A 23,146-nucleotide genomic window follows, 5' to 3' on the forward strand; every position below is an offset into this window, starting at 1 on the left:
TGAACAGCTGATTGGAATCGGCTTTCTCTCGAGAGAAATTCGGAAATTGAGAAATGAGAACTTTCTCCTGGACTCTCGCAGCCGGTCCACGTTCCCGTTTACAGATTCAACTCCATTTCTCCAATCTTATTGACAAGGACATTGGGGTTCATCTTATGTGGTAGAATAGTTATAATCCTTAGATAAAAAACTTCAATTCTGTATTGAAATAATAGATGTATCTTTTGAAATACCAGAATGCCCGCAAAAAGTAGGCAGTATTAAATTTTTTTAAGCCAAATTCCAACAAGAATCTTCATGTAATATTTTTTCAATTGGATTTCGTCAAGTTTTCGAAGTTAAATAACCTTTATTGACTTTTTTTCACAACAAATATATAAAAAAATTAATAGTAAATTAAAAAATGTATCGTAAAATATATCTCAATTTTTTGGAGTTGCCAATTTCTGAAATACTATCGGACGCAGGCTCTCCGGAATGAAATCCTCTCGCTGCGCATACCTAGCGAGAGGAGAGAGAGTCCAATCAGACGAGCGGTTCCGCGTTATAAACAGTTGGAACAAGTTTATAGTTTTTTTTTCGTTTCGAATCGCCGACGTGAACGCACACAGAGCGCTAGTCGCTGACTGGATTAACAATATTCCTCGAAAATCGTTCGAAAAAACACGAACGAGCGAACGAAAAAGAAGAAAGGAACAGTATTAAGGTGACTCCAATAAGGAATTGCGGAGCGGACAGGATCGGAGAAATTCCAATTTGCCAGCGAGCGGAACGTGAACGGTGAACGGTGAACGTGAACGTAAAAACGAATAATGGTTGTGCTTCTTGTTACGTGAACGAACGTTAGTTATGTTTTGTTTTCTGTAATTTATGAATTAACTGCCGCTGCTCCTTTCCGCCACGGTAACCGCGCCGCCCGCCACCCGCCACCCGCCACCCGCCGCCGCGTCCTCACCTCCTACTCCTTTTTCTTCTTCTTTATGTTATTTTCTCCTTTAGTTTGTTTTTTTTTTTTGGAATTTTTTTTAACGTGTGTGTGTGTCTAAAACAACAACAACAACAACAACAACAAGAACAAAAAAGTAAAACATAAACAAGGACACTAACACGAGCAAGGATGTGCGTGAAATGCCAATAAGAATTACGGTAAATAGTCACCGGATAACGGGCAACAAGAGCAACAAGAGAAACACAACGTAAATATATGGAGTCTTGCGCTACAATATCTTTTGGATTCTTAACCGTTATGTTTGCCTTCTTTTTTTGTTTTTTTTTTGAATGTGTGTTTCGAGTAGTTTAGTTTAGTTTAGTTAGTTGGGCCAATTAGCATTTTGGTGTCGCTCTATGATGGCTGGAATGACAAAAAGCGGTGCAAAATAATACGATAAAACACAGTACGTTGGCAAGAAGAAGAAAAAGCCGCAACGTTGATGTTGGCCAAGAGAGAGAGAGCGGCTAAGAGAGAGAGAGAGAGCGAGCGAGCGTGTATGTTTGTGTTAGTGTGGTTGGTAGAACCCAATAAGTTAACAAACTGACGACGTGTGTCCACTTTTTTTTTTATTTTTTATTTTTTTGGGGTAAGGAAGTGCCCAAGAGCGGGGGAAATGGCTCTCATTCAGGAGAGAGTCCTCTCTCATGGACTTTCATTGATTTTTCCCACTCAAAGGTGCCAAAGAGAGAGAGAGTGAGAGAGTGGGAGAGTGAGAGCCGGAGAGCCCACCTGAGAGAGCGGGAGAGAGCGCGGCAGGAAAACAAAGGAAAAACTTGTCTCGGCGTGCCTGCAATTCATAATTAGATGGCCTGGCCTGGCCTGGCCGCCTGCTGCAATTGCAACAAAAGCAACAAAGCACAGCGCCCGAAACGGGTTTGGCCGCCTCCCCCCTCCCATCGGCCACCTATCGAAATCAACCACCGAATTTGGTTTTTCTCTCTCCCCCCCCCGCCCTCACCATTTTTGGCCATCCTCAAAAAAAAAAAAAAATAAAAACGGCAATACCAACAACAAAGGCAGAACGTGGCTCCCAGTTGGCGAAACCGAAATACGAACTCCCTACTCCTAGTTCAGATACTTTTGTTACTCACAGATACTTTTCCAATAAGATAAAAATATACTTCTTAAATACATTGTAGAATTCGAATAACTGGATTAGAATTTGAATAGCAAGTCGAATGGATCTCACGGATTGCATCTTTACGAGTATTTCGTAACAACATTACCAACTGAGAGTAGCACCAGCTCTCTCGCTCTCTTTTTTTTTTTTTTTTTTAGAGGGGGAGGGGAGAGGGCCATAAAAATGAAAACAACAAAAAGTGGTAGCAGTTCAAAGCCAAGCCAAAAAGCTAAAGGCACATTAAACGCAATGAGACTCGGGCCGGCTCTCGAAGCGGAATTTCTGTTGACGTGCAATTAGCAGAGTGGCCGGCGAGCCAGTATCCGTGAGCTACAATAATCCGCCATCCGGCAGATACTCTGTCGGTCGGTCGGTCGGTCGGCCGGCAGTCACCTGTTCTGGCCAAAAAGTAATAAAAGTGCAAATCCAAATGGCAATTAACTGAAAACTGAAAACAAAAAGCGTCTAAACCGGCCCAAGTTGCTTATTTTCTTTATCTCTAAAGTGTTTTTTTTTCGCTTTTTTTATCAAGACTTTCGTTTTTTAGCTCAGTTTTTTAAGAAATAGTACTTGGTATTTAGTTTTTTTTAGGTTTTTTATCAGTTCTTTGTAATTGTAGACTTAGTTTTGAGTGATTTTTAGCCAGTTTTTAGTTTTTTGTGAAAAAGAGACTTAAGAACTACTTTTTATCGAGAGATCTGTTGAGTTTTCAGTTAAAAAACGACAAAAGCTGTATGATATCTACAAGAAACCGAAACTCTATCCATTTCCAAAGACTAGTAGTGAGTGGTAGTGGTTATTGGCTTTTAATAGAACCAGAGACAGAACAAACACAGTTGTCAAAATGAAAGCAAGACTGGCAGCCAAGACTGGCTCTTTGGCAGCACACCTTCTTCAGGTGTGTCAACATATTGTATGACTCCCTCCGTGGACAGAGCCACTCGATGTGTTAACTCGCTGCTATGGCTGGGAGTGTAGTTTTTCCACCGCTTTTCCACCGGCCAGGGTTGGGGGGGGGGTTAATGCCCTTCGTGTCTCATTGCCGGTGCGTGACGGTAGTACTGAAGTACTGGTCTACTAGCCAACTAATACGAAATCAGGGCCTTGAGACTTCAAGCCAGATGAAGTATAAAACAAAAAAAAATTAAATAAAAAATAAGAGGGGAGAGAGCAGGGGGAGATAGAAATAAAATGAAAATTATAAATGCACATAAATTCCCCAGACAATTTTCCACTTTGGCTCTGTGCGAGCGGCCAAGAAGCGAATGAATAATGGAACGAAAATTCGCTCCATCAAGCACGTGTATGCCCCGCACTTTACCCCCCATCCCCATGTCTCTCTAACCCCTAACCTCCAACCTCCAACCTATAACCTTTAACCCCTAAACCCCTAAACCCCGCCTTGATGATCAAAGAAGTTTCCCTTCTAGCTGCCATTATGTATGCTAAAAAATAAAAAATACCTAAGTATTTGAATTTTGTTTTAAATTTTTGTCCAGAAAGTGCTCCTCGGAAAGGATGCAGGTCCTTGATGGGAAGCACTGTAGACTTGAAAAATTGCATTCCTTACTCATGTACCTTTTTCTCTTTCTCTCGTTTTTTTATGTAATGTCACCAACACCACCACCACCACCACTACCACCACCACACCACCTCAACTCCAAAAAATAAATAAAAATAAAAAATAAATCAACAATAGAGTGCAATTAAAAATTTGGAAGAAAAAGTATTTAATGGAAATCTTACGAAAATAATGAAAAGTTTGATGAAAAGTTGCTCAAAATGAGCGACACAAGAGGCGGCACCACCACCACCAACAACAACAACAATAACAACAACAGCTGCCCCCAAACAACAACAACAACAACTACAACAACGGGGGATATAAAAACTCCAGAAAATAATTAACAAGAAAGTGCAATCAACACGAGAAGATGCGTCTTAAATTAAATCAAAATACAAAAATCCAGCCAAATAAATTTTAAATTTAAATAAAAAAAAAAAAAAATAAAAAATTAAATAAAATAAAGAGCGTATAAAGAAGAAGAGAATTCAACTAATTTCTTTCCTCCCCTCCAATTGCCTGGCAATATCTAATTGTTTATATATATCTACTATATATATATGTATATGTAAATTATTTATATATCTGTGTATATCTGTGTGTGTGTATTTCCGTGTGCATTCCATCCATTAATTCTGTAACTCGATCTTTGTAACAAAACAAAAAAAAAAACAAAACTAATAAAACTTGTAATTACAAACAAAAAAAATAAATCAAAAAAACAAACAAAAAAAACAAATAATATACAATTAAACGGTAAACATTATAACCTGAACGAACGGTACTCCAACAAAATGGCGGACATCATGCGTCCGCCGTACAGTGAGATCAAGCGGCCGGACGAAATCGTCAGAATGACAACCGCCGACAACCTCAAGTTCGCCGTCCTCATCGGGCTCATCGAAGTCGGCCAGGTGACTAACCGGGAGGTGGTCAACACCGTTCTGCATTTGGTAAGTCCTTCCCCATCATCGGTGCATCGATGTTTCTTCAATTTCCAAACTATCGATATTTCTGATCGACCATCAATAGCACTGTCCCGTTACAATCAAGAGAGAGAGCAAAGGAAAGCTAAAAAAAAGCTTGGCAAGATATTTCCGATTGCAGGATTAGTTTTTAATCAGACATAGTTTTTAAGCTTGTTTTTATGAGTAATACTTAAGTTATAGTTGTAAAATGATCTCATTTTTTAGTTTTTAAGTTTATTTAATAAAGATTTAGTGAATAAAAGCTTGCCATTATATTTTATCGATGATTCATCGACTCTTTTTGCAAAAAAAAAAAAACATCGAAAAGAAGCGATGACTGAGTTTCTCATCTCTAGAGGTCCTTTAATGGGGGGTTTGGATCTGTTTTGGGGAAATACCTTAAATTATACAATAAAGAGACCCTTTACGACCTCATTTATAAGAAAATTATTGAGAAATGTCTCGTTTGATGCTTGTTCTCCACAAACACACGGTACAATTTTCACATACCTATTAGAGGAGGAAAATTAACATTCCACACGAAGGTCACAGAAGGCTGGGAAGGTTGGGAGGAGGGTGGAGGGTGGAGAACGGCTAAGGGTGGGTGGGAGAGATGGGCGAGATTCCGGGAAGTATGCCAAAAATCTGGCCCGACTTGTGGGCCTGTGATTAGGATCAAAAGCCAGAGACTAAGACAATGTCTATGCCACTTGTCCTCCCACTTTTTCCATCCTCCCCCTTGAGATTTTCTTGAGATTTCCCTGACAACCCTCACAGCCCCCCCGCTCCCCTAACAGCCACCCTCACACACTGCCGGTACATATTATTAGAGAACATTATTATTATAACATATTTAAATTTCTGAAGCTTAATGAAAACACGACACCGTCGCTCATCATTACCGTTGGAGCTGCTCCATCTCCTGCCTGCTCCTCCTGCTCCTCCCCCTTATATCCTTGTCGGGGAAAATGAGAAAAACTGAGCGGCAGGTGGTACTGTTAGTCGGAAAAGTTATCCCCAAATACCACCCATTGAGGGGCCACTTTTTTCCCCCCTTTTTTGGTTGAAAATGCGGAAAATATTTTCGGTTTCTGGCACTGAGAAAAAAAAGTCAAGAAAAGTAAGGGGTATATGATGTTTTCTTATCTATGAGTTGGAAAATGGAACCATTTTCCGCCGTGTACTTCGAGGTAATAAGGCGAAAGCAGTCGACAGGAAAACGAGGAAAATCAAGCAGGAAAAGGGGGTTAAGATCAGGGAGTGTAGGGGTTAAGGGCTAAAATCTCCCAGTATGGGGTTTCGTCGGGGGCTACGTAATAAGAAATTGAAAAGAAATTGAATTGAAGTTCGTCATCCGTCGAGCATCGAACCCCGAGCTCTGAAAGCCGGTCGGTGCTTTTTTTTTCTTTGCCTTCCGCTGTTGGGGCCGCTTTCTGGAATCGCCTCCGATAAGATAAGGGCGAACCGGCAGATAAATTGTAGATACAGACAGGTACTACACACTCACTCCCCCCCCCCCCCCCCCCCCCCAGATATGGCGAAATGTGTGCCAAGCGGTTCTATATATATATATATATACTCTATATACGATCCGATAAGCGTGAAAAAATTCGTTGACGTGTTCCAATGCCAGCTCCACTCGGAAGATAATCAGGGACGGGGGGAAAACATTAAATAAGCCCCCGTTCCGAAGGCATCCCGACAACACCCACACCCACACCCACACACTCCCACACACTCCCACACACTCCAAAAATCAATAGAAACAACGTGGTCGATTAACGATTCCCGGAGAGATACGCCATGTGGGAGGAGTACCTGTACCAGCTAATGGATGCGACTGAAAGTAGATACTTCACAGATATCTAGATACGAACCGGAAATGCTAATTTCCAAAGGTTGTAGATAATTTCTGCAAGGGAATTACGAGTATTTCGATAAAAAACAAACAATCTAATCTTCTGCAATCAAATAATTGGGTTGGAACTTGATGACTGTAGGCTCCTGGTTCTTAACAATTTATTCAAAAAGTTCTATAAGCGTTTTTACAAAAAAGCAAGTTCACTTTTAGGCCACTCGCCATGTTGGCTTAATCGGTCATTGGGCTTGTTATACGGCTCAATTATGGCCATTTGGCCATGTGGTGCATGCAGCCACCCCACCCCCACCCGCCGGAAAGGGCGCCCATTAGGCCACCCCCCTCCAGGGCCGCGCCATAAAGGCCGAAGTAAAAAAAAATCGTCACGTGCAAAAGCCTTTTAATCGATTCCCGCCCCGGCTCGCTTCTAAAATAATCGTCTGATGCAAATCGCTTTTGTTTTTGGGCTTTCTCTGTTACGGGAGACAGCGGGAAAGTGCATAAAAAGGATAATGATATTACTTTCTCCCACGGCTTTCCTTTTTTTTCGTCAATGACTGACCTGACCGAAGGCCAAATGGAAGGCAACTTCCGGAAGTAGTTACTTTTAAATAAAGTACTTCTAATGGAATGGAACAACACCACGTACGTGGTGACCTCGAGGAGCAGTACTTCGTACTCGCTCATCTGAAAATTATTTCTATAAATATTATCTGGTTAAATATTTGCGCACATTCGCTCGCCAATTAGCGGCCCAGAACGAAGTATTCTTCTCTTCACAGGTACATGTATCTCGCGGATACCCCCTTTCTGATTCTCAATTCCTATTTCCCCCCCATTTCTCTTTGTTGTCATACTCTCGTTCCACCTTTCCCTATCGCTTTCTAGGCTGATAAAGTCGTTCCACACGAATGGAGGGGGAAAAGGTGAGCCAGAAACAAGACCGGGAGAGAGGCAGAGACCCTCTCGCAGGAGAGACCCCTACTAAATAATGTACGAACATATTTTGCTACTTTTACTTAATTTAATTAACGGCCCAAGCCCAGCAACAACAACAACAACAACAACAACAACAAGAAGATGAAGAATAGTAGTAGCCAAGAATAGGCAACAATAACAACATGACTTTGACGTCGACGCCTGTCAGCTGTTTCGAGTGTCAGAGAGGAAACAATGAAAATAGGCTTTATATTGTTGGCATCCTGATGAAGGACACCGCCGCCGCCGCCGCCAGATGAGCGGGCTGTTAAGGGTGGTGGGTGGAGGGTTAAGGGTGGGTGGTTGGGCTGGCATTCAGATGGCGGCCGCAAAACAGCACAAAACTAAATGCCAAAGTGAAGTATCGAAGAAAGAGAGGGTGTAGAAAGTGAAATGAAGAGGGCACTGAGAGAAATGAATAGGAAAATATTATACAAATAATAAATAATAAAATATTACCGACTAAATGTTAAAGAAACACATAAATCTATTCAATTTATTAATAGTAAAATTATTATTTAAAAGCTAGCATACTTTTCTCGCAGTGTCATTAAAAGAGAATAAAAAACTTGCCTAGACAACGTGAGGAATGCAAGTGGGTGGATAACGGTAGAGTAGCGGGGTGGAGAAAGCGGGTCTGGGGGTGACTTCACCCTCCCACCGCCAACCCGCCCGCCTTTCTTATCACCCAGAGCAGCGAAAGAGGCGAAACGAAATGAAACGTCACGAACTTCTTCTTCTGAAAACGAAACGTTAACGGTAATACAAAAACAAATACAGGGATGGGCTCTCTTTCGCTCTCCCCTTCTGACACCCACTTTCTTCGGCCAACCCCCCTTCCGCCTGCGGCCGCTATTTTCTCGCTCTCTCCTTCAACCCTAAATGGAAAATTAAACAACAACAAAACGGCGCCACTGTGTCCTCGCCTGTTTTTTTGTTTTTGCTTTTTCTGTCTTTGCTTTTGCCTTTTTCCTTTTGGGGCGGGGGGGTGTCAGTCCCATCCTTGGGTCCTTCCCCATCCTTGTGGAAGCTTCTTTGGATTTTTGGTCGGTTCTGGAATGAAATCGAATGGTTTTTGGGCCGCTTTTCGCGTATTTTCGCAGCACCTATAAAAACAACAACAGGACACGGTCAACAGTGGTTCTAAAATATATAAAAATTATCCAAAAATATATATATTTCATAAAAAATATTTAAATCTTTAAAGATCCTTTTTAAATATTCTGCTAAAATCTATGAATTAGTACAATATTTCATGAAACAATTCACTAACCTGTCCCACTGTGCCTGTCGCATTTAAGATTCAGATCCACAAACGTGGCTCCCCCTGGCGGCCAGAGGTGGCAGCTGCGGGGGCGCACAAAACAGCACAAGGGTGGGGCGGACGTGAACGCGAACGTGTGTGTTGTGTGTTCTGGGTCCTGTGTACTGTGTCCTGTGTCCTGGACTGTGTGGGAGTGGCTGGAAAGGATACAAGGCGGTGGGAGGAGGGGTGTGGGCGGGTGGCGGGTGGCGCCAAAACGAAGACACGACAACCGCAAGAGATTTAACGACCAATAAAGAACAACGCAATGTTATTTAAGGACGACTCGACTCGACTCGACTCTGCGACTACTGAAGGGATTCTCGCATGCGCTCGCCGCATTACGCGGCACGTAGCCTATCTAAGGCCCAAGGACTAGAACGAGGACCAGGACGAGGAACAGGACGAGGACCAGGGACCAAGGACCAAGGACCTACGGATGTATTATGCGTAACCGGTAGCCATTTCAACGGCCCTTTGATTGCGTGGCTCGACCATCCGTGCTCAGATGTGTCCAAGTGTCCTGCCAAAGGGTGTTTCCACTTTTTCGATCATTAAGGACATATCCTTTTACCTTTTGAAGGATTCTGAGAACTTTTTAATACCTCATTGGGGCCAGGAATCTCTTTAATTATGCCTCAAATATTTATCAATTATGGGCTTATGGGGAATAGATTGGACATCCCTAGAAGGACATGAGGGTATCACCTACACCGGTCATCCTTTTATTCTATCCGACTTGGCCTCTTATTTTCAAACAGGGGGAGGAAACTGGGAGGACGAGGTCGGCTGGTCGGGGGTGGGACTGGTGGTGGTGAGTGGCGGCAGGCGGCAGACGGCAGGCGGCGGAGTTGGGTTGGAATAGCTTGGATTGGAGGCGTGACACATTTATGGGCACATTTTGTAACACAACGTGGCAAGCTGATGAAAACTTCTGCGGCAGAAACTGTGGAACTTCATTAACGTCATTATCAGTGTGTGGCTCGCTTTGTGCCTTGTGGGGTGTGTGGGGTGGGGTGTGCAAGGACTCAGGAATATCCAGGAATACCCAAGGAAGGAAGGAAATAACCACTCATCCCTGCACCCTCGCTGCACATCCCCCGGCCGCTAGGCCGCATTTGTTGTGTTTTTGGCTTACAATATTTCGATTAGAACCGTCCTCCATATGGTTTTGACGTTTTGAAATATTGTTCTATAGCGTTTACTTTTTATTTAATGGGTTCTACTAGGCACATGTCCTATAACTAGGCAGAGGGCTCTGTAGAACTAATGGGAGTACTGGGTATCTTACATTCAGGCCCTCTTCTTCCCCAAAAACCATCTATCTATCTATTATTTTATAGATTTTATTCAGAAAGCAGTGAGGAGTACTGGGTATCATATCTCCAGCTCCTTTTCTTCCCAAAAACCCATCGAAGAATCTATTATTTCATAGATTTTATTAAACCAAGGACATATATCTAAGGAGTACCGGGTATCCTATCTCCAGCTCCATTCCTTATAAATTTTTTTAATCTTAAAACGTACAACTAAGCAGAGTTATCTCTAAGACAGGCTATCCTCCGGCTATCTCCAGTCCTCCCCAAAACCCATCCCCGAAAAAATCCCTTCTCTGTCAACCGATCCGCCGGCTAATCAAGTTTTATCTCCGGGCGATAAGAAACTTTATATGGGAGTCGGGAGATGACGCCTCTTCAGATTTTAATAACATTTTCGAGAACGTCAAACTCGAATTCGAAAGGGGATGGGGATGGTGATGGGGATGGCGCTTTATTGGGGTACCAGGGGGTGGCAAATTACGTTGACGACAAATGTCTGGCGGAAAAAAGGAACCTGAACCGAAGACGGAGACCAGTGCAGTATAAAAAAAATCCACAAAAATGAAAACAGCAACCGAAACGCTGAAGAAAAATCAATAAAATTCAATAGGAGGCGAGAGGACGGCAAACGGTTTTATGGTCGCTTCGGGTGGCTATATTAGTGATAAAAAGTGGCGGTAGTGGCGGCCAAAATCTGTTTTAACTTTTTCTGCTGTTGTTTCGCAATCCGCCCATCGTTTTTTGCCTTTTTGCTCCTTCTTGCCGCCTTTATTTATTTATATGGTATGTATATGGGACTCTGATCCCTCGACTCCATTCCGGGGGTTTTTTTTTTCCCACTTTCTGCTTGTTTTTTGGGACGGCTGTCGCCCGCCTTATTTATGTTTTGTTTCGTACCGCCAGGGGAGTGGAGGGAGGGGGGAAAAGGAGTGGGCGGTGACAGGATAACGGGATTAAATCGGTGCCAAACCATATTAAAATCTGGACATTGCCGTGCCATCCTCGAACCGTTTTTTTGCGGTATGTTTTCCCCCCAAATGTGACACCACATTTTTTCAAGGAGCTCCATGTCAAGAATTCAAGACAACATTTACCGATTGTTTTCTTTAAATATTTTACAGCAAATTGGTGGACAATCGATCCACGAGTCATTTTAGGTATTCCTCTCAAGAATCGGGTGGATATTGGCCAAGTTATGGCCATCGGACTAGGCCATATATGCGCTCCCCACGATTTTGAAGGGGATGGCCCAGAAAAAATTGAAAAAAACGGATCCCGAAATTCGTTCTCAGGTTTTGATGCAGATTTGTGGGGAATCGATCCAGAAATCGTTTAAGGTATTTCTCTCGAGAATCGGATGGGTATTGGCCAAGTTATGGCCATCGGACTAGGCCATATATGCGCTCCCCACGATTTTGAAGGGGATGGCCCAGAAAAAATTGAAAAAAACGGATCCCGAAATTCGTTCTCAGGTTTTGATGCAGATTTGCGGGGAATCGATCCAGAAATCGTTTAAGGTATTCCTCTCGTGAATCGGATGGATATTGGCCAAGTTATGGCCATCGGACTAGGCCATATATGCGCTCCCCACGATTTTGAAGGGGATGGCCCAGAAAAAATTGAAAAAAAACGGATCCCGAAATTCGTTCTCAGGTTTTGATGCAGATTTGTGGGGAATCGATCCAGAAATCGTTTAAGGTATTCCTCTCGTGAATCGGATGGATATTGGCCAAGTTATGGCCATCGGACTAGGCCATATATGCGCTCCCCACGATTTTGAAGGGGATGGCCCAGAAAAAATTGAAAAAAATGGATCCCGAAATTCGTTCTCAGGTTTTGATGCAGATTTGTGGGGAATTGATCCAGAAATCGTTTAAGGTATTCCTCTCGAGAATCGGATGGATATTGGCCAAGTTATGGCCATCGGACTAGGCCATATATGCGCTCCCCACGATTTTGAAGGGGATGGCCCAGAAAAAATTGAAAAAAATGGATCCCGAAATTCGTTCTCAGGTTTTGATGCAGATTTGTGGGGAATCAATCCACGAGACGTTTAAGGTATTCCTCTCGTGAATCGGATGGATATTGGCCAAGTTATGGCCATCGGACTAGGCCATATATGCGCTCCCCACGATTTTGAAGGGGATGGCCCAGAAAAAATTGAAAAAAACGGATCCCGAAATTCGTTCTCAGGTTTTGATGCAGATTTGTGGGGAATCGATCCAGAAATCGTTTAAGGTATTCCTCTCGTGAATCGGATGGATATTGGCCAAGTTATGGCCATCGGACTAGGCCATATATGCGCTCCCCACGATTTTGAAGGGGATGGCCCAGAAAAAATTGAAAAAAATGGATCCCGAAATTCGTTCTCAGGTTTTGATGCAGATTTGTGGGGAATTGATCCAGAAATCGTTTAAGGTATTCCTCTCGAGAATCGGATGGATATTGGCCAAGTTATGGCCATCGGACTAGGCCATATATGCGCTCCCCACGATTTTGAAGGGGATGGCCCAGAAAAAATTGAAAAAAATGGATCCCGAAATTCGTTCTCAGGTTTTGATGCAGATTTGTGGGGAATCAATCCACGAGACGTTTAAGGTATTCCTCTCGTGAATCGGATGGATATTGGCCAAGTTATGGCCATCGGACTAGGCCATATATGCGCTCCCCACGATTTTGAAGGGGATGGCCCAGAAAAAATTGAAAAAAATGGATCCCGAAATTCGTTCTCAGGTTTTGATGCAGATTTGTGGGGAATTGATCCAGAAATCGTTTAAGGTATTCCTCTCGAGAATCGGATGGATATTGGCCAAGTTATGGCCATCGGACTAGGCCATATATGCGCTCCCCACGATTTTGAAGGGGATGGCCCAGAAAAAATTGAAAAAAATGGATCCCGAAATTCGTTCTCAGGTTTTGATGCAGATTTGTGGGGAATCAATCCACGAGACGTTTAAGGTATTCCTCTCGTGAATCGGATGGATATTGGCCAAGTTATGGCCATCGGACTAGGCCATATATGCGCTCCCCACGATTTTGAAGGGGATGGCCCAGAAAAAATTGAAAAAAACGGATCCCGAAATTCGTTCTCAGGTTTTGATGCAGATTTGTGGGGAATCGATCCAGAAATCGTTTAAGGTATTCCTCTCGTGAATCGGATGGATATTGGCCAAGTTATGGCCATCGGACTAGGCCATATATGCGCTCCCCACGATTTTGAAGGGGATGGCCCAGAAAAAATTGAAAAAAAACGGATCCCGAAATTCGTTCTCAGGTTTTGATGCAGATTTGTGGGGAATCGATCCAGAAATCGTTTAAGGTATTCCTCTCGTGAATCGGATGGATATTGGCCAAGTTATGGCCATCGGACTAGGCCATATATGCGCTCCCCACGATTTTGAAGGGGATGGCCCAGAAAAAATTGAAAAAAATGGATCCCGAAATTCGTTCTCAGGTTTTGATGCAGATTTGTGGGGAATTGATCCAGAAATCGTTTAAGGTATTCCTCTCGAGAATCGGATGGATATTGGCCAAGTTATGGCCATCGGACTAGGCCATATATGCGCTCCCCACGATTTTGAAGGGGATGGCCCAGAAAAAATTGAAAAAAATGGATCCCGAAATTCGTTCTCAGGTTTTGATGCAGATTTGTGGGGAATCAATCCACGAGACGTTTAAGGTATTCCTCTCGTGAATCGGATGGATATTGGCCAAGTTATGGCCATCGGACTAGGCCATATATGCGCTCCCCACGATTTTGAAGGGGATGGCCCAGAAAAAATTGAAAAAAATGGATCCCGAAATTCGTTCTCAGGTTTTGATGCAGATTTGTGGGGAATTGATCCAGAAATCGTTTAAGGTATTCCTCTCGAGAATCGGATGGATATTGGCCAAGTTATGGCCATCGGACTAGGCCATATATGCGCTCCCCACGATTTTGAAGGGGATGGCCCAGAAAAAATTGAAAAAAAACGGATCCCGAAATTCGTTCTCAGGTTTTGATGCAGATTTGTGGGGAATCGATCCAGAAATCGTTTAAGGTATTCCTCTCGTGAATCGGATGGATATTGGCCAAGTTATGGCCATCGGACTAGGCCATATATGCGCTCCCCACGATTTTGAAGGGGATGGCCCAGAAAAAATTGAAAAAAATGGATCCCGAAATTCGTTCTCAGGTTTTGATGCAGATTTGTGGGGAATTGATCCAGAAATCGTTTAAGGTATTCCTCTCGAGAATCGGATGGATATTGGCCAAGTTATGGCCATCGGACTAGGCCATATATGCGCTCCCCACGATTTTGAAGGGGATGGCCCAGAAAAAATTGAAAAAAATGGATCCCGAAATTCGTTCTCAGGTTTTGATGCAGATTTGTGGGGAATCAATCCACGAGACGTTTAAGGTATTCCTCTCGTGAATCGGATGGATATTGGCCAAGTTATGGCCATCGGACTAGGCCATATATGCGCTCCCCACGATTTTGAAGGGGATGGCCCAGAAAAAATTGAAAAAAATGGATCCCGAAATTCGTTCTCAGGTTTTGATGCAGATTTGTGGGGAATCGATCCAGAAATCGTTTAAGGTATTCCTCTCGTGAATCGGATGGATATTGGCCAAGTTATGGCCATCGGACTAGGCCATATATGCGCTCCCCACGATTTTGAAGGGGATGGCCCAGAAAAAATTGAAAAAAATGGATCCCGAAATTCGTTCTCAGGTTTTGATGCAGATTTGTGGGGAATTGATCCAGAAATCGTTTAAGGTATTCCTCTCGAGAATCGGATGGATATTGGCCAAGTTATGGCCATCGGACTAGGCCATATATGCGCTCCCCACGATTTTGAAGGGGATGGCCCAGAAAAAATTGAAAAAAATGGATCCCGAAATTCGTTCTCAGGTTTTGATGCAGATTTGTGGGGAATCAATCCACGAGACGTTTAAGGTATTCCTCTCGTGAATCGGATGGATATTGGCCAAGTTATGGCCATCGGACTAGGCCATATATGCGCTCCCCACGATTTTGAAGGGGATGGCCCAGAAAAAATTGAAAAAAACGGATCCCGAAATTCGTTCTCAGGTTTTGATGCAGATTTGTGGGGAATCGATCCAGAAATCGTTTAAGGTATTCCTCTCGTGAATCGGATGGATATTGGCCAAGTTATGGCCATCGGACTAGGCCATATATGCGCTCCCCACGATTTTGAAGGGGATGGCCCAGAAAAAATTGAAAAAAAACGGATCCCGAAATTCGTTCTCAGGTTTTGATGCAGATTTGTGGGGAATCGATCCAGAAATCGTTTAAGGTATTCCTCTCGTGAATCGGATGGATATTGGCCAAGTTATGGCCATCGGACTAGGCCATATATGCGCTCCCCACGATTTTGAAGGGGATGGCCCAGAAAAAATTGAAAAAAATGGATCCCGAAATTCGTTCTCAGGTTTTGATGCAGATTTGTGGGGAATTGATCCAGAAATCGTTTAAGGTATTCCTCTCGAGAATCGGATGGATATTGGCCAAGTTATGGCCATCGGACTAGGCCATATATGCGCTCCCCACGATTTTGAAGGGGATGGCCCAGAAAAAATTGAAAAAAATGGATCCCGAAATTCGTTCTCAGGTTTTGATGCAGATTTGTGGGGAATCAATCCACGAGACGTTTAAGGTATTCCTCTCGTGAATCGGATGGATATTGGCCAAGTTATGGCCATCGGACTAGGCCATATATGCGCTCCCCACGATTTTGAAGGGGATGGCCCAGAAAAAATTGAAAAAAACGGATCCCGAAATTCGTTCTCAGGTTTTGATGCAGATTTGTGGGGAATCGATCCAGAAATCGTTTAAGGTATTCCTCTCGTGAATCGGATGGATATTGGCCAAGTTATGGCCATCGGACTAGGCCATATATGCGCTCCCCACGATTTTGAAGGGGATGGCCCAGAAAAAATTGAAAAAAATGGATCCCGAAATTCGTTCTCAGGTTTTGATGCAGATTTGTGGGGAATCGATCCAGAAATCGTTTAAGGTATTCCTCTCGTGAATCGGATGGATATTGGCCAAGTTATGGCCATCGGACTAGGCCATATATGCGCTCCCCACGATTTTGAAGGGGATGGCCCAGAAAAAATTGAAAAAAATGGATCCCGAAATTCGTTCTCAGGTTTTGATGCAGATTTGTGGGGATTCAATCCACGAGTCGTTTAAGGTATTCCTCTCGAGAATCGGATGGGTATTGGCCAAGTTATGACCACCGGACTAGGCCATATATGCGCTCCCCACGATTTTGAAGGGGATGGCCCAGAAAAAATTGAAAAAAATGGATCCAAAACTGTGTCCTAAGATTCAAATGGAATTTAATGGGGAATCGATCAAGGAATCCTTTAAGGTATTCCGCTTAAGAATCGGGTGGATATTGGCCGAGATACAGTCCCAGCTGTGGGTCGGGTCTGAGCCCATTTGATTTTTGTCGCTCCGGGTAAGCCAGGTCACTTTCCCGGTATAAAGGAGTACCGCCATTAGCCTTGTGCGTTAATCCGCCTGTCAGCAAATCGTGCTCCTCCTTCCGGCCCGCCTCGCAAGGGTTGTGGAAGGAAATCGGCAATCGAAACCGAAACTGAATCCGAAAAGCCGATACAGTGCCCAAGCCATCCCCCTTGGATATATTTTTATTTTATTTCTTCGAAGGCAGCGATTCCATCCGCTTCGCCCCTTCCGCTTGGGCCGCCCTCCAGAGACTTCCGCCCAGGACACTTTGGCGTAAAATAAAATTAGGGAATCGTCCTTTTCGGCGAGAAGAAGGAATTGTTTGCGATTATGTAATTGATGGCCTGGGATTGCGAACTATTGGAGCGTACATGTATCCATTGATTTTCGGGGAAAGTAGCGCCCGACCTTCTCACATCCTCGGAGCTTCTCTAAAAATAAAATGTTGCAGTGTCTTGCAGCATAAAATGAAAGTAACGCGTCTAATTGATTGATTTCCAATGGTCCTGCGGCAGGACCTGCGTCTAATGTTCGCCCTGCCTGCCGGCTGATGGCTTTTCGAATAAAATGTGCAAATAAAAGCGAAAATCTAGCCAATTGAGTTGAACAGATTCTTCGCCGGAGACCCATGACTTGGCGAATTTTATTTGTTCCAATTTTTTCCTCCCTTTAATATATATATATTTTATATAGATTTCTATATATTTCTTACATATATATCTCTCATGAATGTGTGTGTTTTTGTTGGCAGCCATTTGCGTTTAGCCAGAAATTGCGTTGTCAGGATTTAATGATGACACGAGTCTTTCTTTCTTCCTTCTGTTCTCTGTTTTTTTTTTTATAAATCTTTTATGAATTCTTTATTTTTTTAAGACTGTGTATTTGCTTCCTTCTACACTTTTTTATGGCTTTTTTTCCGCATCTTTTTGCTGCCCCGACTGCACTGCAGATATTTTCATTTTGTTGCCGTCTTCCAGAAGCCACCAGCCAGCAGCCACCGAGGCAAATCGAATCAATCATCAAATCATCAGAGTGGTGGAAGAGGAGTCTCCTCCGCATCCCACGACCAGGCCGTCAAGTGCAGAATGTTGCATGCATAAATGAGTGACATATATTTCACATTTTCCCCAGTGTCGGCAAGAAAAGTCCTCCCCGAAGACTGATTTCCTCCGAGGTGTTGTCCCGGCCAATCAATATCCTGGCAGCCGTCTCCTCCTCCAAAGTGTTCAACGAAAAATTCTAAAAAACATTCAACAGCAGGCGAGCTTAAAATTAAGCACTCCGCGTATCCTTTAGCCTTGTCCTTTTGCCCCGAAATAAGGGACCCTGTCTCATATGGTCGTGTAATGTGATTCATAATTTATATAACTTTAATGAACAACATTAATATGCGAATTATGACAAGCCAAGGGACAGCTCGTCCCACGCTCTTATCCCTTTTCCCTTTTTCGTTGGCCCTCCACGCGCTGACGGTCAGGACATTCCGCAAGGACATTGTCCGCCCACATAGTTCGGGCTGGTGGCCAGCTGCTACAAAAAAACCAAAAAACGAAAAGAGAGAAACTGAAAATGAAATGAAATGACAAAAACTCGACAACACTTTTGGGATAACATTGTACATTTTATTATAGCCCTCGGAAAGGATTGTCCTGGGATCCGGGGATAAAGGACTCGGGGCCCGAGGGCCTTCGGTTGTGCAAAAAAACATAACTAATTTGTTGCGGAGCGATATCAGCCTTATGCTTCCCTATGCCAGCCTACACGAGGTATATGAATTAATTCACTCGATCCTGGGGGGGCTCAGTCAAGGATAACAGCGGCTTAGGGCCCTGGGGGTGGGCTACTATGGGCTACTATGCACGCCTAATTAAAGGACAATTGGCCGAGAGTGTGTATCGATACCTGGTACTCTCCTTAAAGCTGAAACCTCTGAAAGCTCTGTTTGTATATCCTTTTCCGCTCGAAGAGCTGACTCCTTTCAAAATGTTTCAGCTTCGTGGCTCGAACCGCTTTCAAAGCTCTGTCCACTCTAATAATATCAAAACAAACCCGCCAGAAAGTCCTTGTTCCGGTCGCACTAAGCCCCAATACATAAAATATATATGGATATGACTATGTCCCGTATTGTGGGTGTGTGTGTGTGTGTGTGTCCTGTCTGCCGTGCATGTCCTGTCTTTGACAATCAATATATCCTGTGCTGCATGTGCACATCCGTTTGTTGCACAGACAGCGGCAGGAACAAAGGAAAGGTGTGTGCTGGCCGGGCCGGGTCGGGCTGGGTCGGGTCGGTCCTGGTCTGTTCATTGTTGGCCATGTCCGTTTTGGCCAACAGTTTGCGCCTTGCGGGAATCGCTCCCCCTCCCCCTGCCGCCAGTTGACCCAACATTGTTGCCGTGTTCTGCGGTCGCAAATGCAAAATAAACAATTCCGCGTGTCACAGAGTGTGCTCTGTTTCTGAATTAATTTTTAAATAATCATCCGAGGCAGCCTGTTTGCCGCAACCCTCGCTTCGGATAGAAATCCAATTAAAATCAGCAGAGCTCCTACACTTTCTGCCGATTATCTAAATGGAGGTCCTTAACGCCTTGGCCGCAGCGTTGGGTAATTAATGGCTTAGCTGTCGTTTAGTTGCCATTGCCGCTAAAAAAAGCCATGTATCTTTGTATCTTTGTATCATTGTGTTGGCTGTCTCCTCTCCGGCCGGGCCAACATTGTTTCTGGCCAACTTATTTACGCCTCGATCCTTTTGTCCAGTTGCCTGTTAGCTGCCTCAACGCTTCCGCCATCGCCTGTCTGCTGTGGCTCCCCAGTCCTGGTCCCTCGTCCTGACTACTACTATTTTTTTCATATTTTTCTCCCAGGACTCTGTAAAAAGTGTTGCATTTTTCTGGTTTCATCGTGCGGAATAGTTGGAGAAGCTGGGCGCTGCAAGGAAGCTGCGCTTTAAGGCCTGCTTTAAAGTAGTGTGTGTGCTTAGTAATAACTTAAATAATTGTTGGCCAGTTGTGCGTTTAACGAGTGCCAGTGCTCAGAAGTGCCAACAAAAATATTTGCCTCGCCGGGAAGCAAAAAAGTTGCGCCATCAACGCTCGCCAACAATGTTAATTACAAACTTTTGAGTCGGACACGGAACTAAAACAAATTACATGAGAGTCCTGCGAGCTGAATCCTTCGTCCTGCCAGGGGCGTTGGCTGCCAGCAGCAGGAGTTGGCCCAAAAAGGACTAAAATATTCACCAAAAATGGCTTTAATAAGCACTGATTTCTTGATCAAATTTTGATCTGCCTGTTCTTTATTAAAGATACTTTCTAATTCCTCTAATTAGTCCAACATTGTTCTATTAATTATCTATTGCCCCCACCACCCCTCTCTTTCGAGAGATAGTTCAAGATGTTTGCTAAAATGTTGCAAACTTTGTAGCAAATTGTTGCAAACTCCGGCACTCGTAACAGGACCTCTCAAGTGGCATGAGTGGGTGGTGAGGTGGTGGGATGGTGAGTCCTCCAGCCAGACCATTGTTGTCTAGAGTTTGCCAATTACGGCACAAGTAGTTGTTGTATTTGGTAATCGTGTCGGACACGCCCCCCCCCCCTTCGCCAATTTGAATGTGCTCTGTGTAATAATTGATCTAATTGATGAATTACCAATGTTGCACATTCGAGGTGTGCTGGCCAAGTTGGCCAAGTGCGCTTTTGGTTGCAGATACATTTTTGTGCTGAGGCTACTCGCCTCCAGGCCTCCAGGCCTCCAGGCCTCTAGGCCTCCAGTCCTCTAGGCTCATTATAATTAACCAATCATTGCGAGAAGAGGCGGAAGCGAGAAGACAAAGTCACAGCTTCCCGTCTCTTTCGTTAGCCCTGACTGCCCTCTCTTTCTTTCGCCCACTGGTCGGTGTGTGTGTGTGTGTGTGTGTGTGTGGGAAAAAGTTACTAAAGCAACGCTGATTTATTTACTGAAAACAAAAGAAGAACCAAACAACAAAAGAGGACCAAAAGATGATAATAATGCGTAATAATGAAGGGGAGATTGAGGGGTGGGGGGCAGAGGCAGGGGGCAGAAGCGACAGATTCCCGGAGGCACAAAGGCAAAACGGAAGTGACCAGAAAGAAGAAGAGGCCGTGGCAAAACTTCTCAGGTAATTATGGTCTAAAAGCGCAATATTTTTTTTCCTTCTTTCGCAGTTTTTTTTGTTTTTATGGCTTTCTCTTCCCCGTGAGAAGGCGATTTTTAATATAATATTAGGGATATTAAATATTTAAGAGAACAGGGGAAACTGAAACACATCCAAATATGAAAGCGGACAACATGGCGGGCGGGAACATCCAAAAAAGTATGCTATTTTTTTTTTATGAAAAAGCACTCCAAGAGCATCTGAAGTTCGACTTTCTCCGCCTGCAGGATATATATTTCCTGTTTCTTTGTGAATATCTGTGTGTGTGTGCCTTTGGGCCCATACACCTACACACATACATACATATTTGAGTACTCTCACCGTTTGTTTATTGACACACGCACAACTTGGCCGCTGTTTCTACTTAATGTAATTAGAGTAAATTGCTTTTTAAGTGCGCCAAAGCGGAAAAAAAGCAACAGAAGCAGCAGAACACAGAAATATCCAAGATGCTGCAGGAAACAAGCCATACAGAGCAAATAAACAGAGCCGCAAAGTTGCCAAGCGAAAGAGACGGCTATAGGGATCAGGATAGAGACGGGAGATGGGCGAAGAAAAGTTGCATTCAATCAGAAGTGGGCTTTAGAGGGTTCAAGTTGAGCCAGGGATTTGTCATATACACTTCCATCCATTTTGGAAATAAGTTTTTGCAGGAAAATGGAGAACTAGGACATAGACTATATGATACCTGGTACTCTAGAGATCTTAACTTTGGTATAAAAACATAAAATATATGATAAAACTCACATGTTCTTTTCTCTGCTAGCCAAATATGCTCCTCGAGAGGAGAAAAACATGAAAAGTATATGATACCCGGTACTTTAGACACCTTAACTCTTATAGAGCTTATAGACCCAGCCAGGCTGACATAAATCACAGCCTCTGGAGTATTATTTATCGCAGAAATGTTATTTAATGTGTGGAATATACAATATTAAATTAGAGTAAAGATACAAGACGTTTCTGGAGGCTGTGGGTTTTATTTGATTTTCGGAAAATTGCCAAAAACTGAAAAGTGGCGAGGCAAGTGGGTGCGTGGGTGGGCGGATTGAAAATAAAACAAGGCAAATAAATCAAATGAAATTTGTGTGACATTTTTCCACCCTTCGCCGTCTCTTCCTGGCTCTCCAGCTGCCGTCTCTTTCCCATTTTCCCATTTTTTTTTTTGCCCACAAGACATGTAAGTGAGGAGGAAAAACCCGAATCTGAGAAAAAACAATGCATTCGCATGTATGTTTGTGTTTATTTAACGTTATTTTCTGTTGTCAAATAAAATACAATGAAAGCTAATTCAATGCGTCACTTCCCTTCTGTCCTTCTGCCTGTGCTTGTGTGTGTTTTTCCCCTTGATTCTTCCCACTCTTTGGAGAAAATTATCCTTAACAACGGAGAACAACAGAAAGGCTCCTGCAGGATGACACAGTCGCCTCCCATCCCATCCTCGCTGACCTCAAAGCGGAGCAAAATGTATTACAAATTCAATTATCAAATATGTTTTAGGCGTTTTTGGCTTCCAGTTACAAAGAGGCAGCGGAAACAAAAAAATAAATAAATAAAAAACAAATACTTTACAATCGGATGTGTGTGTGTGAAGGAGGAAAAGCTCCTGCCCTTCAGGCACAGGCAGGAAACATTCGGAAAAGGCTGGATAAATACGAGAAAATCTAAAAATTACATCCGATCCATGTTCTCTTGTTTGTTTTTATTATTTTTCAAGCAATCATATCTCAGATTATAATTTAAAATTAAAGCTCAACGCTAAGGACACTCCGCCACGAGAATATCCTTGAAAAAATGCAATCGAAAAAGTTGAAAATCCCACTTCCTGCTCCGCCCTGTTTAAAATATTGTTACAGCTCAGTAGATGCAATCAGCTTTGAATTTCCATACCCATCCTTCCCCGTCCTCAATTTTCCACCCCCCGCCCCCACTGCCGCACCCCTTTTCAGGACATCATCGTCCTTTTTGGCAGCGGATAAGCGACATTGAATGGGTCACACAAGAGTCGAGTTGGCTGCAATATTTCAATCTCATAATGCCAACATCGTCGGCAAATGATAATGACTTTGCGGGGTTCCGGGCCGGGATGAGCTTGAAAAAACTTTCCCTTTTTTTTTTCGCCCCGGAGTTTTCGTCCTTCTCGTCCTGGATGCTCCTTGATTTTTACTTTTTTCCATTGGGCCACTCTCTCTCTCTCTGTGGGCTTATGCAAATCAAAGTGTTGTGCAATTTTAATGAGCTTTAGCCTTCGCCTCGCCCTCAACTACCTATGAAATGGGAAAAACTTGAAAATGATGGAGCGACAAAGTTAGTTGACACACACACACACACATGGACACATAAGGACATGCACAGACACATATGCAAATGAGCTCCTTGGAATATGCAATGAAAT

The 23,146-nt window shown here is 43.5% G+C and overlaps 1 protein-coding gene across 17 annotated transcripts in view; it reads left to right on the forward strand.

Annotated features, from left to right (window-relative positions):
- Positions 1 to 489: 489 nt before the first annotated feature.
- LOC6504014 (neurobeachin) overlaps positions 490 to 23,146 on the forward strand; it is a 156,746-nt gene continuing 134,089 nt past the window's right edge. For 10 of the 17 annotated variants that reach the window (XM_032452557.2, XM_044717007.1, XM_044717006.1 and 7 more), the window contains exons 1-2: positions 490 to 1,196; positions 3,811 to 4,628. In XM_032452557.2, coding sequence (XP_032308448.1) covers positions 4,470 to 4,628 — 159 coding nt within the window. In that variant the 5' untranslated portion in view covers positions 490 to 1,196; positions 3,811 to 4,469. The remainder of the gene's footprint in view (positions 1,197 to 3,810; positions 4,629 to 23,146) is intronic. The other 7 variants (XM_044717010.1, XM_044717011.1, XM_032452566.2 and 4 more) reach the window with 3 other exon arrangements.

This window comes from Drosophila ananassae, chromosome XL, assembly GCF_017639315.1.
Source record: "Drosophila ananassae strain 14024-0371.13 chromosome XL, ASM1763931v2, whole genome shotgun sequence".
In the NCBI taxonomy this organism is placed as follows: Eukaryota; Metazoa; Arthropoda; class Insecta; order Diptera; family Drosophilidae; genus Drosophila; species Drosophila ananassae.